Here is a 17650-nt window from a genome sequence, read left to right as displayed (position 1 = left end):
GCGCCCTTGAGCAGGCCGCGGAACGGCGCGCCGCTTGAGGAGGCCCCCCTCCCCACCACCCGAGCTAAGGCCCCGCCGCTGCGCACCCTGGGAAATGTAGTCCGCATGGCGCCCAGCGGGAAGGCGGTGCCTTGCGGCGGAGGCCGGGAGCACGTGGGTTGGGGATCAGCCGAGCCCAGGAAGCCTTAGGCCTATTGCGGCCAAGTTCGACCGGCGAGAGGCGCTGCGGACAGCTTCCTAAGAGGACGTGAGTCTAGAGGCCGGTGGGATAGAGCTGGGAAGCCAGGCTGGAGGTTAAGGTGTGTGTTTGGGAGGGGACCGAGGGGCTGGGGGGACACAGGTTAATTTGGTGCTCCCCTGGCGGCAAGACCTCGGTCCCAGGAAGGGTACTGTCGTGAGAACACCGAGGAGGAAAGGGGCTTAGCGCGCCTCAGGAATAAAAAAGGATGGCTCTCAGGGCCACCCAGCGAGCAACCGGGAAACTACTTACCATGGACAGTGCTTGGAGAATTTCATTAGGTTCTCGGAAGCAACTTGTCTTCGTGAGTCATTAAAAAAGCTGATATTTAAGTGCAAGGAACAGCACATTGCATACCTTAAGGCCAATTCTCGGAGCAACTCTGTGGTGGGCATTTTCATTCACTATTTTCAGATGAGGAAGCCGAAGTTGAGGAAAGTTGAACTTATCTTTTCGCTGGACACACAGCGAAGGTAGCAGAGATCAGCCACAGATCTGGTTGGCCCAAGTCGCCAGCAGTCTCTACCTCAAGTGGAAAAATAAAATAAAATAAAAAAGGAAAGGACCTCTGTTCTTGTGTTCAGTGGAGGAAGCCACTGAGGCCTGAGGTGGATGAAGGCTTCCCTGTGGAGGAGAAACTTGATCTTAGCTTGAATAGCAACAGCAAGAGGCTGGGGAGGAGGAGGCTTGATTAGCTGGTAAGTAGAGTCCAGTGGGAATCTAGTCATTCAACAAATCTTTATCAAGAAAATGTTTGAAGTACAGTTAGTTAGCTGTGTTCACTTTAAGGGGGTTGTCTGTGAGGGGGTGGAAGGGGGAGGGGATGAGGAAGGCGATGAGCTTGGAAAGAAAAATTGAGACATTATCCTAAGTGCGATGTGAAACCACGATGAGGTTGCAAGTGGGCATTGATGATTGAATTTACATTTTAGAAAAATATGTCTATAGTATTGTTAGGGGAAACACTGACTGAAACTGCCCACCCTGGCCAGGCACCATAGTAACTATTTGCATGACTTATTATACCGAACAACCTGTGGTAAGGGATGAGAAACTAACAAGCTGCTACCACCAACCAGAAAAATTCGGAAAAAGTCAAAAGGAGATCCCACAGGTCCTACCACCTCCCTGAATCCTTCTTGCTGCCATCCTTCTTGGCTGAGTAATGTGTGTGCCACCAGGAAGGACCCTGAGTCAGAGTGATTGGCCAGAGATAACCCAGAAAGTTAATCCAATCACCGTAAAACCGAGACTGCCATTCCTGAGGCAGAGCAGTTCTCCTGGGTTCCCTTATTCTACCGCTCTCCGCCCAGGTGCCCCTTCCTGATAAAAGTCTCTTGCTTTGTCAGCACATGTGTCTCCAAGGACCATTCATCTCCTAGGGTTAGACAAGATCCCTCTTTTGGGCCCTGGGTGGGGGGTCCCCTTTCCTGCAACAGTATAATACATTGAAGGAGGAAAGGGGGATTTGGAAGGAGGAAACAGGAAGCCACAATAAAGTACTGATTCCAGGTCTGTGCATAGGGGTGTGAAAGGTCTTGGTCCTGATACTAAAATATCCTTGTGGAAGGTGGAGGAATGGAGGGAGAGTTAAGACCACAAATTCTGTGTTCAAAATCTGTCCACCTCTTTCTAAAAAAAATGAGGGGGCTTCCCTGGTAGTCCAGTGGCTAAGAATCCACCTCCAATGCAGAGGACATAGGTTTGATCCATGATCTGAAAGATCCCACATGGCATGGAGCAACTGCTAAGCGTGTGTACCACAACTGCTGAGCCTGAGCTCTGAAGTCCACGAACTGCAAAACTGAAAGCTCTGCACCTAGCACCCGTGCTCGGCGACAAGAGAAACCATTGCAGTGTGAAGCCCGAGCACTGCAACAGAGTGGCCCCCGCTTGCTGCGTCTAGAGAAAAGTCTTCCCAAAGGCAACAAGGACCCAGCACAGCCACAAATAAATAAAAATTTTAAGTAATTAAAACTGTTTTTTTTTTTTTTTTAAAGAATAGAACATATGGGGCCAGAACCTGTGACAACCCTGGGTTGTTTTTGTTGTTTAGTCACTGAGTTATGCCAGACTCTTTTGTAACCCCATGGACTGTAGCCCACCTGCTCCCCTGTCCGTGGGATTTCTCAGGCAAGAATACTAGAGTGGGCAGCCATTTCCTTCTCCAGGGGATCGTCCCGACTCAGGGATTGAACCTGGGTCTCCTGCTTTGCAGGCAGATTCTTTGCCACCTGAACCATACCACTGAGTCACTGGGAAGCCCCGACAACCCCGGAAGGGGTTCCCAAATTCAGGAGAGCATTCCAGAGCCCAGGAGAGGAGGAGAAAGAGCTTCTGTTGGTCGCCTGGAACCACTAGCAATCCATGTCCATGACAGATTAACCAGTTTGAAGTTTTTCAGCCTTCTAAAACAGTGTGAATTTCAGTCTCCAAAACCAAATGAGGGCCCCGCCTGTAGTTAAGAATTCTCAGGGGAGGTTTCTCCCCTTCCACTTAAGCACTAAGGTTAATTGCACTAAGGAAGTTTATTTTCTTTGTAGTCCCCTGGTTTGAGGGAAAGAGGTTAGGGAAAGGAGGGGAAGGTTTATTTCTAATTCACCTCTAGGTGTGGGCATAGTCCTTTGGGGTTCTGGCCTTATTGAGAATGTTCCAGGTAAACTCCCTCTGCCCCCCTAAGTTCTTTGCAAGGGAGCCCTTGCAAACCAACACCCAGGTTCCCCAGGTAAAGAAACTGCCCTCAAGGTGAATACCAGCTACTGAACTTTGTTTGCCTTCGTAGTTCCCTGTGTTTATTTTGGCCTGAATATTTCTTCTGTGTATACCGGCTCACAGACGCATTTATTTTTAAGAGTATGTTTTGTCCAAGTGTTTTTAGTTGTTTTCAGCAAGAAGCTTAGCCTGAGTCCCTAGGCCACCTTGTAGCCAGAGAACCCAATGGACAGTTTCAGTCCTTATGTAACTTGATGGTTTCGCTGCATCTGGCCCCTTTGACTGCCCCTTCCCTTTGTTCTTTGTGTTTTCCCACTGCTCTGGTCACGCCCTTTTGGTCTCCCTCACAGCCTTGTCCCTTCTCCTCTCCCTGTTTCCAAACTGCTGGGTCTCCAAGCCTTAGCCTCTGCTGCTCACCACCTGCTTGTCTTTGATTTATGACTCTTAGATCTCTCTGGCCCAGACTGTCCTGACTGCCAGACCCAGCCGCTGCCAGCCTCCTTGCCTTCTGAAACTGTCACGGGCACGTCAAGTTGAACAGGTACAAAATCAAACATGGCTTCCCCCACACCTTACTCCCATCATGGGCTAAAAATACTATATCCCCTAAATTTCTTACTGGTCGCCCAAGCCAGACTCCTGAAAACTCTCCCTTCCATCAGGTCCTCACAATCAGCCCATCACCAAGTCCCACGGATTGTCCCTCCTGTCTCGCTATCCTCCCACACTGTTCTGCCCCAGGTCAAGGTGCCAGCATTTGTTGTCTGAGCAGCCCTAACTGCAGCATCTCTAACTGGTGTCCCCTGCCTTGCCCCTTCCAGTCCAAACTAGACACAGTGGCCAGTCATCTGTCTACATGTCTCTAGACTGTCCCACCTAAAACCCTCAGTGGCTCCACTCAGCACAAAGTCCAGGCTCCTTGGTATAGCACTCAAGGATTGCTATGATCTCTCTAGACTTGTGTCTTGATGAGGACCCTCCCTCAATTCTACATGAAAACCCTGGCTCTTCAGGCTGTTCCATGCTTCCTGCCTTTGTTCGCGCAATCGCCTCTGCTGAGAAGGCTGTGTGTCACGCTGGGGCCAGTCAGGAGAAACCATGCAGTTAGCAGACAGAAACAGTTTAATATAAAAATTTTATATTTTATAGCCCTCATTTTGAAGGAATGAGGGACTGGCCAGTAAGAAGAGAAGATAACTCTGAAAAATATAGCCCAAGGAAGAGGCCCTCACCCATCCCACCCCCTCCAATTCCTGCCCAAGGCTGAGCCCCAGACCTTGCTGGAGAGGGCATGGCTGGTGAAAAGGGGGGATTTAGAGCTGAGAGGCAATGAAGGCAAATATTTCATTTTTCAAGGCCCAGTCCAAGAGCCACCTCCTTCACAAAGATTTCCCCGGCTCTTCCCTGTCCATCTAGGTAGAAATGATTCCTCTTCCTTTGTGAGTATAGAATCCTCCCCAACCCTGACATACATCACTGTACCCTAGTCATACTTCTGTTGGGGGACTTAGGATGGTTGATTGCGTTTCCTGTTCATTTGTTTACCCCCATCTAGGGTTGCTGGAAAAAAAGGAGGCACCCACTTCAATAGCAGATAAACAACATTTGAAAATATATTTATGTGTGTATTCGGCTGTGCTGGGTCTTAGTTGCAGCGCACAGGATCTTCAATCTTCCTTGCAGCATGGGGGAGCTGCAGTTGCAGCATTCAAACTCTATTACAGCATGTGAGATCTAGTGCCCTGACTAGGGATTGAACCTTGGCCCTCTGCAATGGGAGTGTGGATTCTTAGCCACTGGACCACCAGGGAAGTACCTAAACAACTTTATTTTTGTATAAGTATGTCCTAATTATTGCATGAGACATACTTACTTTAAAAAAAAAGAAAAGTATTGCTTATCTGAAATTCCAGTTTAACTGGATGTCCTGTTTTTATTTGCCAAACTGGTTAGCCCTTCCCTCAATTCTACCTCCAACTATGGTCTCCCTGATGGCAGAATATGTTTCTAGCTGATCTTGGATTCCCCATAACTGGCCCAACGCACTACTGTTAGTGCTTAATTAATGTTAAAAGGTCAGAGAGCTGAGAATGGCTGGAGGGAGTTAAGACTGAAGACAGAGACCATTTAGAAGGATGAACAATAAACCATTCCACAAATTAGGAAGCCTCCACAGAATAGCATTGGAAAGAGGGAAAAGAAGATGGATTTACAAGATCTAAGGATCTGAGAACTTATGCAAAAGGGAAGTGGCAAAGCTCAGGGCATCTAGGCTGTTGCCCAAGTTTCTGGCTTGTATCCCTGGATGGAGATTGGTGCCATTCACCTGGGAGGAACCCTGGAGGAGGCTTGGAGGCTGGAGAGCAAGGAAACTCACTGACGTGGGGCTTAGAGCACAAGAATGGTGGAGAGAGCATCTGAAGGAGTGAACAGAAGACATCCAGGACAGATAAGTTCAGTTCGAGGTTTCTGAGGCTATGCAGACGAAAGAATTGGAAATACAGGCTGAGCTTAGGAGAAAGATTAAACTGGAGATACAGTGAGAGCATGATCAGCATGGAGGTGGTAACTGAAATCATGGAAGTTGGTCGTATTGGCTCAGGGAGAGTAAAATGGGGAGAGAAGGCCTGTATCAGAGCCCTGATGTTCTTAAGGGGCTGAGAGAGGAAAAGGAACCCCAAAAGAGTCTAAGAATGAGCAGGAGTGGGAGAAAATCCAGGTGAGTATGGGATGGAGAGTCAAGAGTAGACAGGTGTTCCAAGAGAGTGACAAAGTTGGGTGCCTCCGAGAATCCAAAGGACTAAAGGCTGAGAAGCAGCCTTTGGGTTTAGCAATGATGAGGCCACTAGGGACCACAGCAAGAGCTCTTTTAGTGAAGGAGGAGGAGTGTAAGCAGATTATATATTGATATTTATATATTTCTAATCACAGTGTCTTTGTGTGTGTGCCGTGATATATTCAAGCAAGTTTAAATGCAGAGGGAAAGAAGACATTCAATAGAAAAAGGCTGATGAATAGGGAGGCTTGTAAATAATGCATACAGAGAACCCTGTAAAGGAGGGCCTGAGCACAGATAGAGGAATTACTCTAGCTACTATTAATAATAATCTGGAACAGGGCAGGATACCTCGAGGGCCATGGACTCCTACGAAATCTCTGAATGAGCTTCAGAAAGTCTGTGGGCTCCCTCAAACTCTTCACCAGATTTCCACATCAGTGTTTTTTCCAGCATTGAAGTGGGAGGTGGGGTGGGGAGGATCCTTGGCTTTCATCAGTTTCTGTAAGGACACTCCAGCTGCGAAACAGGTGAGACACCATCCCTGTGAACAAGAGACGGGATCTCACATGGCACAAATTCTCCTAGATCTTTTCTCTGATTTCTCAGATTTCTACCCTACCTTCCTTTTCAAAATAGGTAGCCAGTCCACACGCACTCAGGCACAGGGCTCTCTAGCCAGGGGAATGTGGTAGTCCTTGGACAAGAGGAGGAACACCACTGGCTGGGGCAGGGGGAGCACACGGGTTTGCCCAAACCTTGATTCCTGGTGGAAACTAATCTAAAGGGATGTTTGGGTGCCCCCTGAAGTGGGGAAACTGTCAAGTCAAAGCCGTCTGTAGGGCTTCCCTGGTGAGTCAGTGGTAGAGAATCCGCCTGCCAATGCAGGAGACACGGGTTTGATCCCTGATCTGGGAAGATCTCGCATGCCGCAGAGCGACTAAGCCCGTGCACCACGCTGTTGAGCCCACACGCCTCACCTGCTGAAGCCTGAGCACTCAAGAGCCCGTGCTCCAGAAAAAGAGCTTGATGAGAAGCCTGCACACAGCAGCTTGAGAGTAGTTCCTCTCTCCACAACTAGAGAAAAGCCCGCACCGCAGCCAAGACCCAGCACAGTCATTAATAAATACAATCATATTTTTAAAAAAGCCATCTGTAGTTTTCTGTCTTGCAAGAGGTGATGACTTGATACCCCTTAGAAGGAGATCATACCTTAGTGCTGGGAAGATCACTCAAGTGGGCAGTATCATTTTGCATTTATGAAAGAGATGACAGTCAAAAATGGAGATTCTAGAGTCATCTGTGTGGAGGCCATGTGTCAGGTGACCTCTGCTAAATTGTAGGCAGAGAGGTGGAGCTCTGCAACTTGTTCCCTTTGGGAAAAATGCTTCATTTATTTTATTATTTCTGAAGAGGGATTTGGTTCATAGGGGAGTCCCAGGTGGCGCTAGTGGTAAAGAACCTGCCTGCTAATGCACGAGGTGTAAGAGATGCGGGTTCCATCCCTGGGTCGGGAAGATCCCCTGGAGAAGGAAATGGCAACCCACTCCAGTATTCATAATCCCGTGGACAAAGGAGCCTGGCAGGCGACAATCTGTGGGGTCACAAAGAGTCGGACACAACTGAAGCAACTTAGCACAACACAATTGGTTCATTGTGAGCTGCAAACTGAGACTAGTTCTTGTGGGAATGTGTTCCTTATGGAGAACTTGTGGCTTGATCCACAGTTTTGTACAGTGTTGGGCAGTCTTTCCAGGGCCCAGAATTCAGCCTTGAGTTGGCCGGGGGGAGAGGGGGGAGCCTGCTCTCCCAGGGACTGACAATTTTTCGAGTGTTGAGAGCCAGCGCCTTTGGCTCAGGTTCTGACCTGGCTGTCTCTCTATGGGACTTGCCAGACATGGCTTCAACCCATCTCCTGTAAGTGGCTCTGAGAGCACAGATGTCCACTGAGGGCCAGAGCCTGGCCTTCAAACCCTCAACTGGGCCTTCAAGTCTTTTCATCAGGGGCTCCTTGGTTCCAGTGACCCTGAAATTGTCAGGACCTTCTTCTTCACCCCCAGAGAAGGGAATGGCAACCCACTCCAGAGTTCTTGCCTGAAGAATTCCATGGACAGAGGAGCCTGGTGGGCCACAGTCCACAGGCTTGCAAACAGTCAGACAGTTGAGCGACTAACACTTCCACTTCTTCCTCTTCATCCCCAGCCAGGGCCAGGGCACGGCCTTCGTGAGATGTCTCCAAGCTGCCATTTTCTTTGGTTGGAGGTAGGGGTTGGTGACTGAAGGTTCTGAATCAGTTTGGAAGCAGGGAGAGGGGCCAAGGGGGTGTTTGAGGGCAGCATGAGCGCACCAAAGTTTTGGGGGCACCTAGAACTGAGGCAGCGAAAGCAGAAGAATGCAAACACGACTCTTTTTGCCTCTTTGACTCGACGCATACAGCCTTCAAAGCACCCTTGCCAGCTCCTCACTCTAGCCTGGGAGAAGGGGGCATCTGTGCCAAAGTAGGCAGGCATTCAGGCAGTTGGGAAGGGATTTTGGTTAATGGTAGCAAATGCCTGAGGGATCCCAGCCTCAACCTGCCTTGCTCTTACAGAGTCTCTTGCACCCCTGGCTGCAGCTCCTGCCTCTGTGCTAACAGCTGCCCAGTCACCCTCCAGTACAGACCTGCCTCCTCAGCTCCAGATCAGCAACCCCACTGCCTCCTGACCACCCCTTGTGTGTCCCACGGCTCCACAGACCCGTCATGCATCCAAATACATGTCCTGATCTTAATTTCAAAGAAAAAAAAATCATATAGGACAAATTCATAGGGCCCAGGAAACAAGGTTTCACCGGACATACACAGAAGCTCAGAGGCATTGTGCTGACTTTTGTGTTATGACTTGGGGACAGTGTGGAGGGATAGGGTCAGCATTTAACCTCTCCTTCTTTCCTTCCAGATGAGGGTGTGTACCTCTCAGCTTCTGGTCCTTTTTCATACTGTTGGCCAAATTGAATTTAAATAATTATTTATGTAAATTATTTATTTATTGTCTGTCTCTCCTGGTTTAAGCTTAGTAGCAGGGATCATGGGGTCACTTCTGTAGCCCTGCTCTCTGCACAGCATCTGACATAAAATAGGTACTTCATAAATCTTTGTTGAATGAATGAATGAATATCCTTGTTCATCACCCAAGATGCAGGTCCCTCTAGATACCCAGAGTCTTTTCCTGCTTTCTTATCTCCATGATGATCTGTGCTTCATCCCCCCCAAACCAGCCTCCCACTGCACCCTCTTCCCCATCCGCAGCCTTTTCAGCTGCTCTCTTGACGTGGGCTGCTTCACAGAATGTGGGTAGTGAGCTCCCCGTGCTGGGCTATCTGCAAGCACAGGCAGTATATGCACCTGAGGGTGTTCGGAAGGGTAGGACTCGGATCAGTGACAGTGGGGTGGTGCAATCTTTACCATCGAACAAGCCCCCAGCATGCCTGAGGTCTCAAGGCAATGGCTTTCTCCACCAGTAACCCCAGGTTCCAACTGCTGGGGACTGTGAAGGGGGTTGTGAATTGGCCTTCTGGGACTAGCGAACACATCTTTGCCACCTCCTCTGCCTGCGTTCCATGCCCCTCAGGTCCCAGAGCTGCTGGGTGAGGGCAAGCAGTCCCAGGCCAGGCCTATGATTGCTGAGTGAGCAAGCATAGTTGTGAGCAGGACGGTCAGGGTAGGATCTCCATCCAACTGCTTCTACCCATCTCCCATCCAGCCACCATAGCCCAGGAAAGGATCTGACAAACCACAGAAGTAAATAAATAACTTAGAAGTAATAAATAGGGGTCCAGCTCCCACCAGAGAGTCCAAGGCCCGCTCCATCACAGGCACTTCGGCGGCGAATTACATGTCTCCAAATCTGTCCCCCCCAGGCCCGGGCTTAGGTTGAGACCTCACACTGCTGGGTTCTCTAGAGGAGTCCTGGGTTCCTGGCCCGGGCAGTGACAGAGTCTGTGAGCAGTGGGTCCTCGGCTCTCCACAGCTGAGGTCTCTGGTGTCTGCGGGGTTGAGGCCGGCAGGGTGGGAGCCCTGGGGCTGCCGGTCAATCGTGCTTCCATCTCCGCAGGGCTGATGTCCATCACTCAAACGGCCGAAGCCTCCATCTCCGGCCGAGCCCCCAGTGATCCCAGGCAGTTAGATCCACGGGTCAGGGTCTGTCCGCACGCCCTCGGAGCGAGCCCTCAGCCCAGACAGCCGCAGGCAGTGGCCGAGAGGCGGTCCACGGTCCTCCAGGTGCTGTTGACGTCCATGAACGAGACGGCCTCGTAGCTCGTAGGTCGGCAGCAGGGCTGGCTGACGGGCCGCGAGCCCGGGGGCGGCCGCAGGGCCCCGGCGTGCAGCAGGTTGGCCAGGCTGAGGTCGTGCGGCGAGCGCGCGCGGCGGCAGGAGCCGCTGCAGAAGCGGAAGCGCACCAGCTCGTCGGAGCGGTGGCCCAGGCCGAGCGCGCGCACCGGCACGAGCTGCGAGCGCAGGCGGCAACCCCGCGCCCCCGCGGCCCGCGCGCGGCTCCCCCGGCTCTCTCGGCCGGCCCGGCCCCCCGCCCGCGCCGCGCGGGCCCCGCGAGGGGGTGCGGGCGAGGGCGAGGGCGCTGGCGGCGGGGGCTCGGGCCGGGGCGGCGGGGGCGCCGGGCGCCGGGCTCTTCCGCTGCATAGACGGGCCGCGCGGCCCCCTAGAACGAGACGCAGTTAGGCTCGGGTCCCCCGCCAGCCCGCCCCGCCACGCGCCCTCGCCCTCTTGCCCTCTCACCTACCGGCCAGGGGGCCCGCGGGGGACGCCGGGGCGGGCGTGGGGCCTTCGCGGGGGACCGGGCTGCGGGGCGCGGGGCCCAGGGAGGCCTCACCTTCGGCGACGCTGCTCAGCAGGGCCAGAGCGGCCAGGGTGGGCCATAGCGCAGGCTGCTAGAAGAGACGATGGGGAGCCTCAGTGGGGAAGAGGACAGCTTGGTAGGGTTTGGAAGGGGCCGGGGCCCGACAGAGGGATTGGAGGATAATGGGCCAGCAGCCCCAGGAAGCCAGGAGAAAGGATCTCTGGAGGGCACTGACCTTGCTTCCTCCTTCTGTTCCCTCCCTGACCATTTCCCCACCCACTTCTGATACCTGCCCCTCGGAGCCATGCTCTCCCTCCCAGGTCAAGCCACTTTTCCTCAATACCCGGTAGAAGTCTCTGGGAGAACCACTCACCTGCCGCCTAGGCCCGGCCCGGAGGGGCAGCACAGAAGGGCCTCCACGTCCAGGCTCCATCTCTGTCAACACCAGGAGCTCCCATCAGCTGTAGCCGACCTGTTCCCCCACCCTCCTCTTGAGGCAGCTTGGAACATGGAGAGATGAGTTATCCTCAGAGCAGGTCATCCCTCCACTTCAGCTTCTCCAGGTGAGGGACAAGGGGCTTGGGCAGCTGGGCTCAACCCAAGAGGAGAAGTGGCTGCATCGGGAACCTAACTATGTGGTGGCGCTTTGCACCTGTTTCCTTTCAGACCCCATAACTCCATGAGGTAAATGGTATATATCATCCCCACTTTCCAGACCAGGAAACAAGGCTCAGAGAGAAGCTCAGCAATTATCAAAAATCACAAGGGTAGACCCACAAGCTGTGCGGGGAAGGGAACTTCCTGCTCTGTGCTGCAGGGCTGGAGAAGGGAGCAGCTGGACACCCTGACCTCACAGAGAGCCTGCGGTCCATACTGCAGAGGAGGAAGTTGTTTCCTAGAGAAGAATTAGGGTGCTTGTGGGTTGCCCTGAGTTATTGGATGATAGTGAGGTCCAGGCTTCAGCCTGTGCTGCCCACCCAAGTGCTGCTGCACCTTGCTCCTCCGTGATCTCTGTCTGGATGCAGAGCCGCCTGACCACAGAAGTTTCTTCTGACCACAGACATCCTTCAAGAGCCAGCAGGTGGTAGAGGCTGAGGAGCCCTCTAGGAACAGGGGGTCTGGGCCATGGCTCTCTGTGGCCACCAGGGGGCAGCATCTGTCAAGCCTGTGGACTCAAAGGAGGGTGGGCTTTCCCCCTACCCACAGCCAGACTCAGGCCCCAGCAACTCCCAGGAGTTGCTTCCTACACCAGCCTGGTCTCTCAGAGCTGAGCCACCCTGAGAGCTGGTCCAGGACTGTCCGCCTGCAAGCTCCCTCTGGATCTGGCAGCCTGGAAGTTTCCCCCATGAACCATCCTTCCTGAGCCCAGTTGGCCTTTCAGAGTCCCATCAATTTTTATGAGCCCACACTGCCTGGCACTCCCAAACACCTCTCTGGAGCCCTGGAGCCTTCATGAGCCCTCACTGGCTGGCCTGCTCTTGGGTCCCAGCTATCACCTCCAACCTCATGCCCAGCGCACAGAATGCTGCTGTGCCTGAGGGCCAGGTCTCCCTGGTGAGGCCCTCCCGCGCCACATGTGCTCGCCTAGCAGGATTTGGGCCTGAGGAGCCAGGGTAGTGACTTGTTCTCACTGACGGAAGGAAAGCCTAGTAAGGTAGGGTTGAAGGCCCCTGCAGTAGGGGGAGCCCAGGAGCAGGTCTCTTGTGGGCAGCTCAGGCCCTCCGACTCCCTCACTGCCATCTGGGGCCACCTGGTCCTCCAGCCCTTGCCTGGCCGCCCCATCTACCAGCCCGATACTCACCAGAGGGGTTCTGTGTCCTGTTCTTCTAGGCACCTTTCCTGGAACCAGAGCCGGGCTTTCCCCTGCAGCCCAGAAGCTTCATGCCCAGGGCTGTGCACCTGGCCGCGGCTCTCTCAGCCAAAAGCGAGGTCTTGGCAGCCAGTCTGAGCCCTGTAGCGGCAGCAGGAGCCTCGCATTACGGCCGGCGGGCAGGGCTAGCATAGTCCGACAAGCAACTAGAGGGACTGAGGGGGGCTGGGAGGGGCGGAGAGCTGCACAGCGGGCCCAGGAGAGGGAGAATGTGAGAAAGGAGTGGAAGGGGACAACCCTGGCCGCTCCCCCCAGCCCCTGGGCTGTCGGCTTACCGGGAGTGCAGGGCTCTGGGTCCGGGACACAGCGAGGGCTGGGACCCGAGGGACCTGCTGCTGGCGGAGCCCGTGGGCCGTGTCTGGGGGCAGAGCCCAACTCCATCCCTCAGCAGCCTCATGCCCGCCGCCGTCCGGTGTCAAATTCCAGCCCTGGCGTCACCGGATCCTGGGGTGGGGCCCGAGTGCTCCCCCACCCGCCCTACCTTTCAGGGCTCACCTGGCCGCTCCACCCTCTGGAATCCGGGCCCCCTCGCTCCACTAAGGTCCCCCGAGGTAGAGGGGAGGAGAAACTGGGGAGGGCCCCCAGGTCGGTGCAGAGGCGCAGACACCGGGTGTTCAGAGTTTGGAGACACTTGGAGAAGGGAGTTGGGAGGCCGGGCAGAGGGCGGGAGAGGGAGGGGATGGGCCGGTCCCTGCCTTGGGCCACTGGCGTTTGGCTCCTGTCGTCCTGGCTGGCCACTCTGTGCTAGCTGCTCTCTCTGATCCACCACTAGTTTCTTCTCTCAACAGACTCATCGCACTCCTTAAGTTTGCAAGGCACCGAGCTGAGGCTTTCAAGGTCCGACCCGGCTCTAGCGGCCCCAGCCCCTCCGCTAGACCCACCGCTTCCCCTCCGCTGCCGCCTGGGGCTTGGAGGACAGACACACCTGCAAACACCGCTGCTCAGCCCGGCACAGCGAGGGCAGCGTGGTAGGAGGGGGTGCCAGAGGCTGAAGAAGAGGAGGGTCCCGGAGGAGGAAGGTTTGCACGGAGGTTTGAGGTAGGAGCTGGAGGGTCATATTTAAGATGCCTAATTATGGCAGTTTGGCTGGTGGGATGGAGGTTGGGTGAGTAACATGGGTAGAAGTAAAGGCCAGATGCTGTGTGTCCTCATAGGTAGGCTGGACTTTATTCTGGGGACCACCGAACTTGTTTCAGGCTGGAGAATGGTGTGATCAAATGTGCATTTCTGTGGCTAACTCTGGCTGAAGTGAGGATGGTTTGGAGGTATGTCAGGAGGCTTCTGGGGGAGAGAGGAATATGAAGCTGAATTGTGGGCAGACTGTGGGGCTTTGGGGGCTCTTTCAGGGCTGCACCTTTTTGAAAACTCAGTTGGTGCCAGATTGGATGGGGTGGGGCAGTGGGACAGTCTGCCTTTGGTCTGGGTGACCAGGTGGAGGGGATTCATTCTGGCTGGGGCTCCTAGAGCAGAGGCAGGCTATGGACAGGAGCTCGTGAGTTCAGTGTCAATTGTGCTGAGCTGTAGGGACCTGTGGATTATCCTAGTGGAAATGTTCAGGAAGTGACTGAATTTGTAGCCTGGAGAAAGTGAAGAGAGCTGGGCTGGAAATAGCAGTTTGGGAACTGTTGACCAACTGACCATTGGAAACCGTTGGTGGGGATGAAAGTGCTCAGGGGACGCGTTTGGACCAGCTGTATTCTGGCTGTGTGTCAGAACCATCTGTGGATCTTTTAAAACTACCCAGATCTGGGCCCACCCCCAGACCTGAATCAGACTGGGCATGCACTGTTTCTGCATCTGCACAGGTGATTCTGGTGTATGCAGGCAGAGAGCCACGCCTTTGGGGAGAGCAGTTCATGTGCAGCGGTGGGGACTAGAAGCCTGACTATCCCCAGGCAGGGAGCAGCTCTGCTTGCCCACAGCCAGCTGCCCAGTTGTGCGGGGGTGTCTTCCCCAGGGCTTTATCAGCCACGGCTGCAGCTTGCCGGAATGAAGCCTATACCCTGTACAACTACAGGGGGCACCATTCACGTAGCACACAGTTCGCATTGGAGTTTGCATCAGAGTGGCCTTGTCTCCAGCAGAATGGAAGGAAGTTTCTGGGTTTCCCTGTCCCTCACTCAGGGCTTTGCTTTCTCCTCTGCCCAGGAGGTTTTTGAGGACAAAGTGCCACAGTATAGGGACATGTGGGAGTCCGGAAGGGGATGGCACTCAGATTGGGATGTCAGGTGAGGGGCCAGCCTGCCCCACCTGCTGCCACGTGGCAGCTCTGGCAGGAAACTCACACCCAGGCCTATGGCCTCAGGGGCAGGCATGTGCTGGCCTTTCTCGGGCTGGCCTGCCAAGCAAGGGAAGGGACAGAGCAGATTCCAGGGCTCTGGGGTTATAGTTGGGATGTCCTTTCCACTGCTTGCTGGGGGGTCCTGGAGCTGGGCTCTGCCTTCCTGCTCTGTGCAGGAAGAGGGTGCCGAGAGGAGACTGTGTGCCAAGGGGGAGGGTGGGGCTGCCAGGAGTGGGTGAGGTCTGTGGGCTGCTCTGTGTTGGGTACTTGGCAGTGCCACTTTCTTTGCTTGCAGGAGTCTCTGTCCCTGCAGAGCTCGGGCTGTGATGACCCAGCGGTGCTCTCCTAAGTGCTGTGGCCTTCAGTCCCTTGCCCTCTAGCTCCTGTAGGGGGGCACCAGGGTAGATTCCAGGGCATGTCCTGATGCCCCTGGTTTGCCTCTCAAGGCAAAGAGGGTGCGGGACTGCTGTGAGACAGGGGAGGCTCCAGAAGGCCCCTAGGTGACCACACAGGTCTGCAGCTGGGAGAGGTGGAAAGAAGGCTGGAGAGATGGCCCTTGGGTTTAGGGCAGCTGCTGAAGCCCTGGGTTCCTGAGTCTTCCAGGAAAGTCAGAGAAAGCGAGAAGAGGCAGGCTCAGGGAAGAGCTTTATTGCTTCCGTGATGGCTGCCCAGCAGGGCTGCCGCAGCCTGGGTGAAGTCCTGGTGCCTCACTTCCCTCTGGTCCAGGCTAAAGGCAGAACCCGAGGGCCTAGCAGTCTCGTTGCTGAAACCTAAAATAGTTGCTGGGTAGGCTGCTCCAGGCCTGCAGCACTGTCCTGGGGGTTGGTTGCAGCTGGGGTGGGGGTGGCGGCCGTTCCTATCAGGCTGGGCCAGGCCATGCCTCCGGAACTCTTAAGTTCTTTCCTCTCAAGCCCAGGGGCATCTTGTTGGCTTAAAGGATGGCTCCGGGTTTTCCCTGTGGGGCAGCTGGGTGGGACTATCACCTCTGCTCCCCAAGAAAGGCCAAACAATGTCATGAGCTGGAGCGGGCTGGCCTGAGATCCTGCCCACCTCCCGTTGGGCCTGGAGCAGGGCACAGGCTAGTCCTGGCACTCCCACTCTATGGGGAGCCCGTTGGGACCATTGCCTGAGGGGCCCTTTAGTGGGTCTCTTTCTGCATGGCCAGTGGACCAAACATGACATCTCCAACCTGATTAAAAAATAAATTATCCCTACCCTCCCCCCACCCCAAATTCACAAAGTGATAATACATCGAACACTGATTGGAGAAATGATTCTGGCAGCAGCTTTGCTGCCTAGCGTCCGCCTCCTGCATGCTGGGCCTGCTGGGCACAACCAGTGGCCTCCTGGCCTTCTGGCTTCAAGGGCCCAGGCTGAGCTGAAGGCCGAGTGGTGGGCTCTGAGGCTGGCATCTGAGCAGATGTAGCTCTGGCTGCCCTGCCAAGGCCTCGCCACCCCTGGGGCCACGTGGCATGGTCCTTCTCCTGGTCTGAAGGCTCCCGTGCCTCTCAGGCCAGAGCCAGGCCTAGGCCAGTGAAGTGGGCGGGTGGTGGTGGCTGGACCTCTGTGGCCGTGTGCTGGGTGCACCTCAGATACCACTGGTTAGGTCAGTGATGACACGCGCTTTCACCAGTTTCCGCAGAAACTCTTTCTCTCGCTGAATGTTGTGTGTCCAGGACTGAAAGGGAAGACGGAGTGGCAGTCAGTTGGACAGCCCAAGTGGCTGCAGGGACAGAGCCCTACTAGAATGCTGCAGGCTCCTAGGGCTCCATGCCCTCTTCTGAGACCACCACCCTCCACCACTCCAGAGTGCTGCGGCTCACCCTCCTCCTTTCCCAGGACATGGAGAAAATAACCTTCTAACCCCTTTCCCTCATTCAGGAAGACTGTGCCTCTTAACTTCTTCCAAGCCTTAGAGATGGAGGCTTTCCAACCACAGTCCCATTCCTTCAACCCCTCCTTGCCCAGCGGCTTCTCCGGGCCCTTAGGCCCTTGGCACCCCAAGGTCAAGCGATGTGAGTCATTAGGTCTGGCCCAAGCCTGGGGGATGGGCCCTGCTGGAAAGGGAACCACGTGGGGTGGCTTAGTCATTCTCTGCCCTGACGCAATCCACTTTCCAGGCCTAGGGGCAGCTGATGAAATCCTGCCTCTCAGATTAGAGGAGCCGGAGGAGGGAGGTGGGGGCAGAGGCTCATTTTATTGTTACTGTGGAAATTGGAGGGAAGATGCTACCTTCCAGGGCTTTCCTGGGGAAGACTGCACCCAGGCTCAGGTTCTTTCCTTTCCCCAGTGCCAGGAAGCTGTGATGACTAAGTCTCTCAAAGAATGAAACAGGACTGAATGAATAAAGGAATGATGAAAGCCAGCAGCTTCATCACAGTCTGGACACAGCTGACTGCTCTGTTGCATCCGACGGCATCCGGCTCATCCTAGGATGTTCACGGCCACTGTTTACTGGCGTGAAGAACTTACAGCTTTTGTCTGGTCCTTGTCTGATCCAAGCAGCCTCCTCCAACCTGCCAGGTCTTTTCAGTTTGAAACTTGGGCAAGATCCCCTATATTCCTCTTCTCTGAACACCCCCTTCAACTTTCTGTGCTAACCACGAACCTGGCTGCCCCTAAGGACAGCGTCCCCTAGACACGCTTTTCTCCCCCCGCATCCACACCCCACGGTGCTTGGAGGTGGCGGAGTCTTCCCCATTCGTTGCTGCATCTGCTCAACTGTCCCTGTGACTTCCCTCGAACCTCTGGCCCCTTTGGCTCCTGGAATTATTCTCAACTGTCAGCAAGCTGCCCCTCTTTGGTGCAGACCCCTGGGTGATTCACCCTTATTCCTTACAGATCTATTTTTTTAAATTTACTTATTTAATTTATTTATCTGACTGCACCAGGTCTTAATTTTTTGGATCTTTGCTTCGGCATGCGAGATGTTTAACTGCAG

The 17650-nt window shown here is 54.4% G+C and overlaps 2 protein-coding genes and 1 long non-coding RNA gene across 6 annotated transcripts in view; 1 reads left to right on the top strand and 2 right to left on the bottom strand.

Annotated features, from left to right (window-relative positions):
- Window positions 92-17576, top strand: LOC102168597. 3 transcript variants are annotated; one of them, XR_001917481.1, is made up of 5 exons: window positions 92-247; window positions 3399-3491; window positions 13217-13693; window positions 16591-16724; window positions 17000-17101. It is a non-coding gene; the product is annotated as an uncharacterized LOC102168597 (long non-coding RNA). The 3 variants fall into 3 exon arrangements; XR_001917483.1 differs by having other exon boundaries at window positions 92-299; XR_001917486.1 differs by having other exon boundaries at window positions 94-247; window positions 13217-13466; window positions 17000-17576.
- On the bottom strand, window positions 9506-13221 carry ARTN (artemin). The gene is made up of 3 exons (XM_018043070.1): window positions 10932-13221; window positions 10502-10649; window positions 9506-10420 (listed from the first exon to the last, which is right to left on the bottom strand). Exons 1-3 carry the CDS (start codon window positions 10989-10991, stop codon window positions 9933-9935), a joined length of 696 nt encoding a protein of 231 aa, XP_017898559.1. The 5' UTR covers window positions 10992-13221; the 3' UTR covers window positions 9506-9932.
- The window catches only part of ST3GAL3 (ST3 beta-galactoside alpha-2,3-sialyltransferase 3), a 226739-nt gene continuing 224428 nt past the window's right edge, over window positions 15340-17650 (bottom strand). Inside the window, exon 11 of one of the 2 annotated variants that reach the window (XM_018043059.1) lies at window positions 15340-16387. In XM_018043059.1, the coding sequence (XP_017898548.1) occupies window positions 16298-16387 (90 nt within the window). In that variant the 3' untranslated portion in view covers window positions 15340-16297. The remainder of the gene's footprint in view (window positions 16388-17650) is intronic. The other variant, XM_018043044.1, reaches the window with a different exon arrangement.

Source organism: Capra hircus, chromosome 3, assembly GCF_001704415.2.
Source record: "Capra hircus breed San Clemente chromosome 3, ASM170441v1, whole genome shotgun sequence".
In the NCBI taxonomy this organism is placed as follows: Eukaryota; Metazoa; Chordata; class Mammalia; order Artiodactyla; family Bovidae; genus Capra; species Capra hircus.
This window is presented reverse-complemented; position numbering and strand designations above follow the sequence as displayed.

Coding starts and splice junctions, on each gene's coding strand:
- ARTN (XM_018043070.1), bottom strand. CDS start 10,991: ATGGAGCCTGGACGTGGAGGCCCTTCTGTGCTGCCCCTCCGGGCCGGG. Junction 10,650..10,931: donor GGGCCGGGCCTAGGCGGCAG/GTGAGTGGTTCT, acceptor CGTCTCTTCTAG/CAGCCTGCGCTATGGCCCAC. Junction 10,421..10,501: donor CCCCGCGGGCCCCCTGGCCG/GTAGGTGAGAGG, acceptor GTCTCGTTCTAG/GGGGCCGCGCGGCCCGTCTA.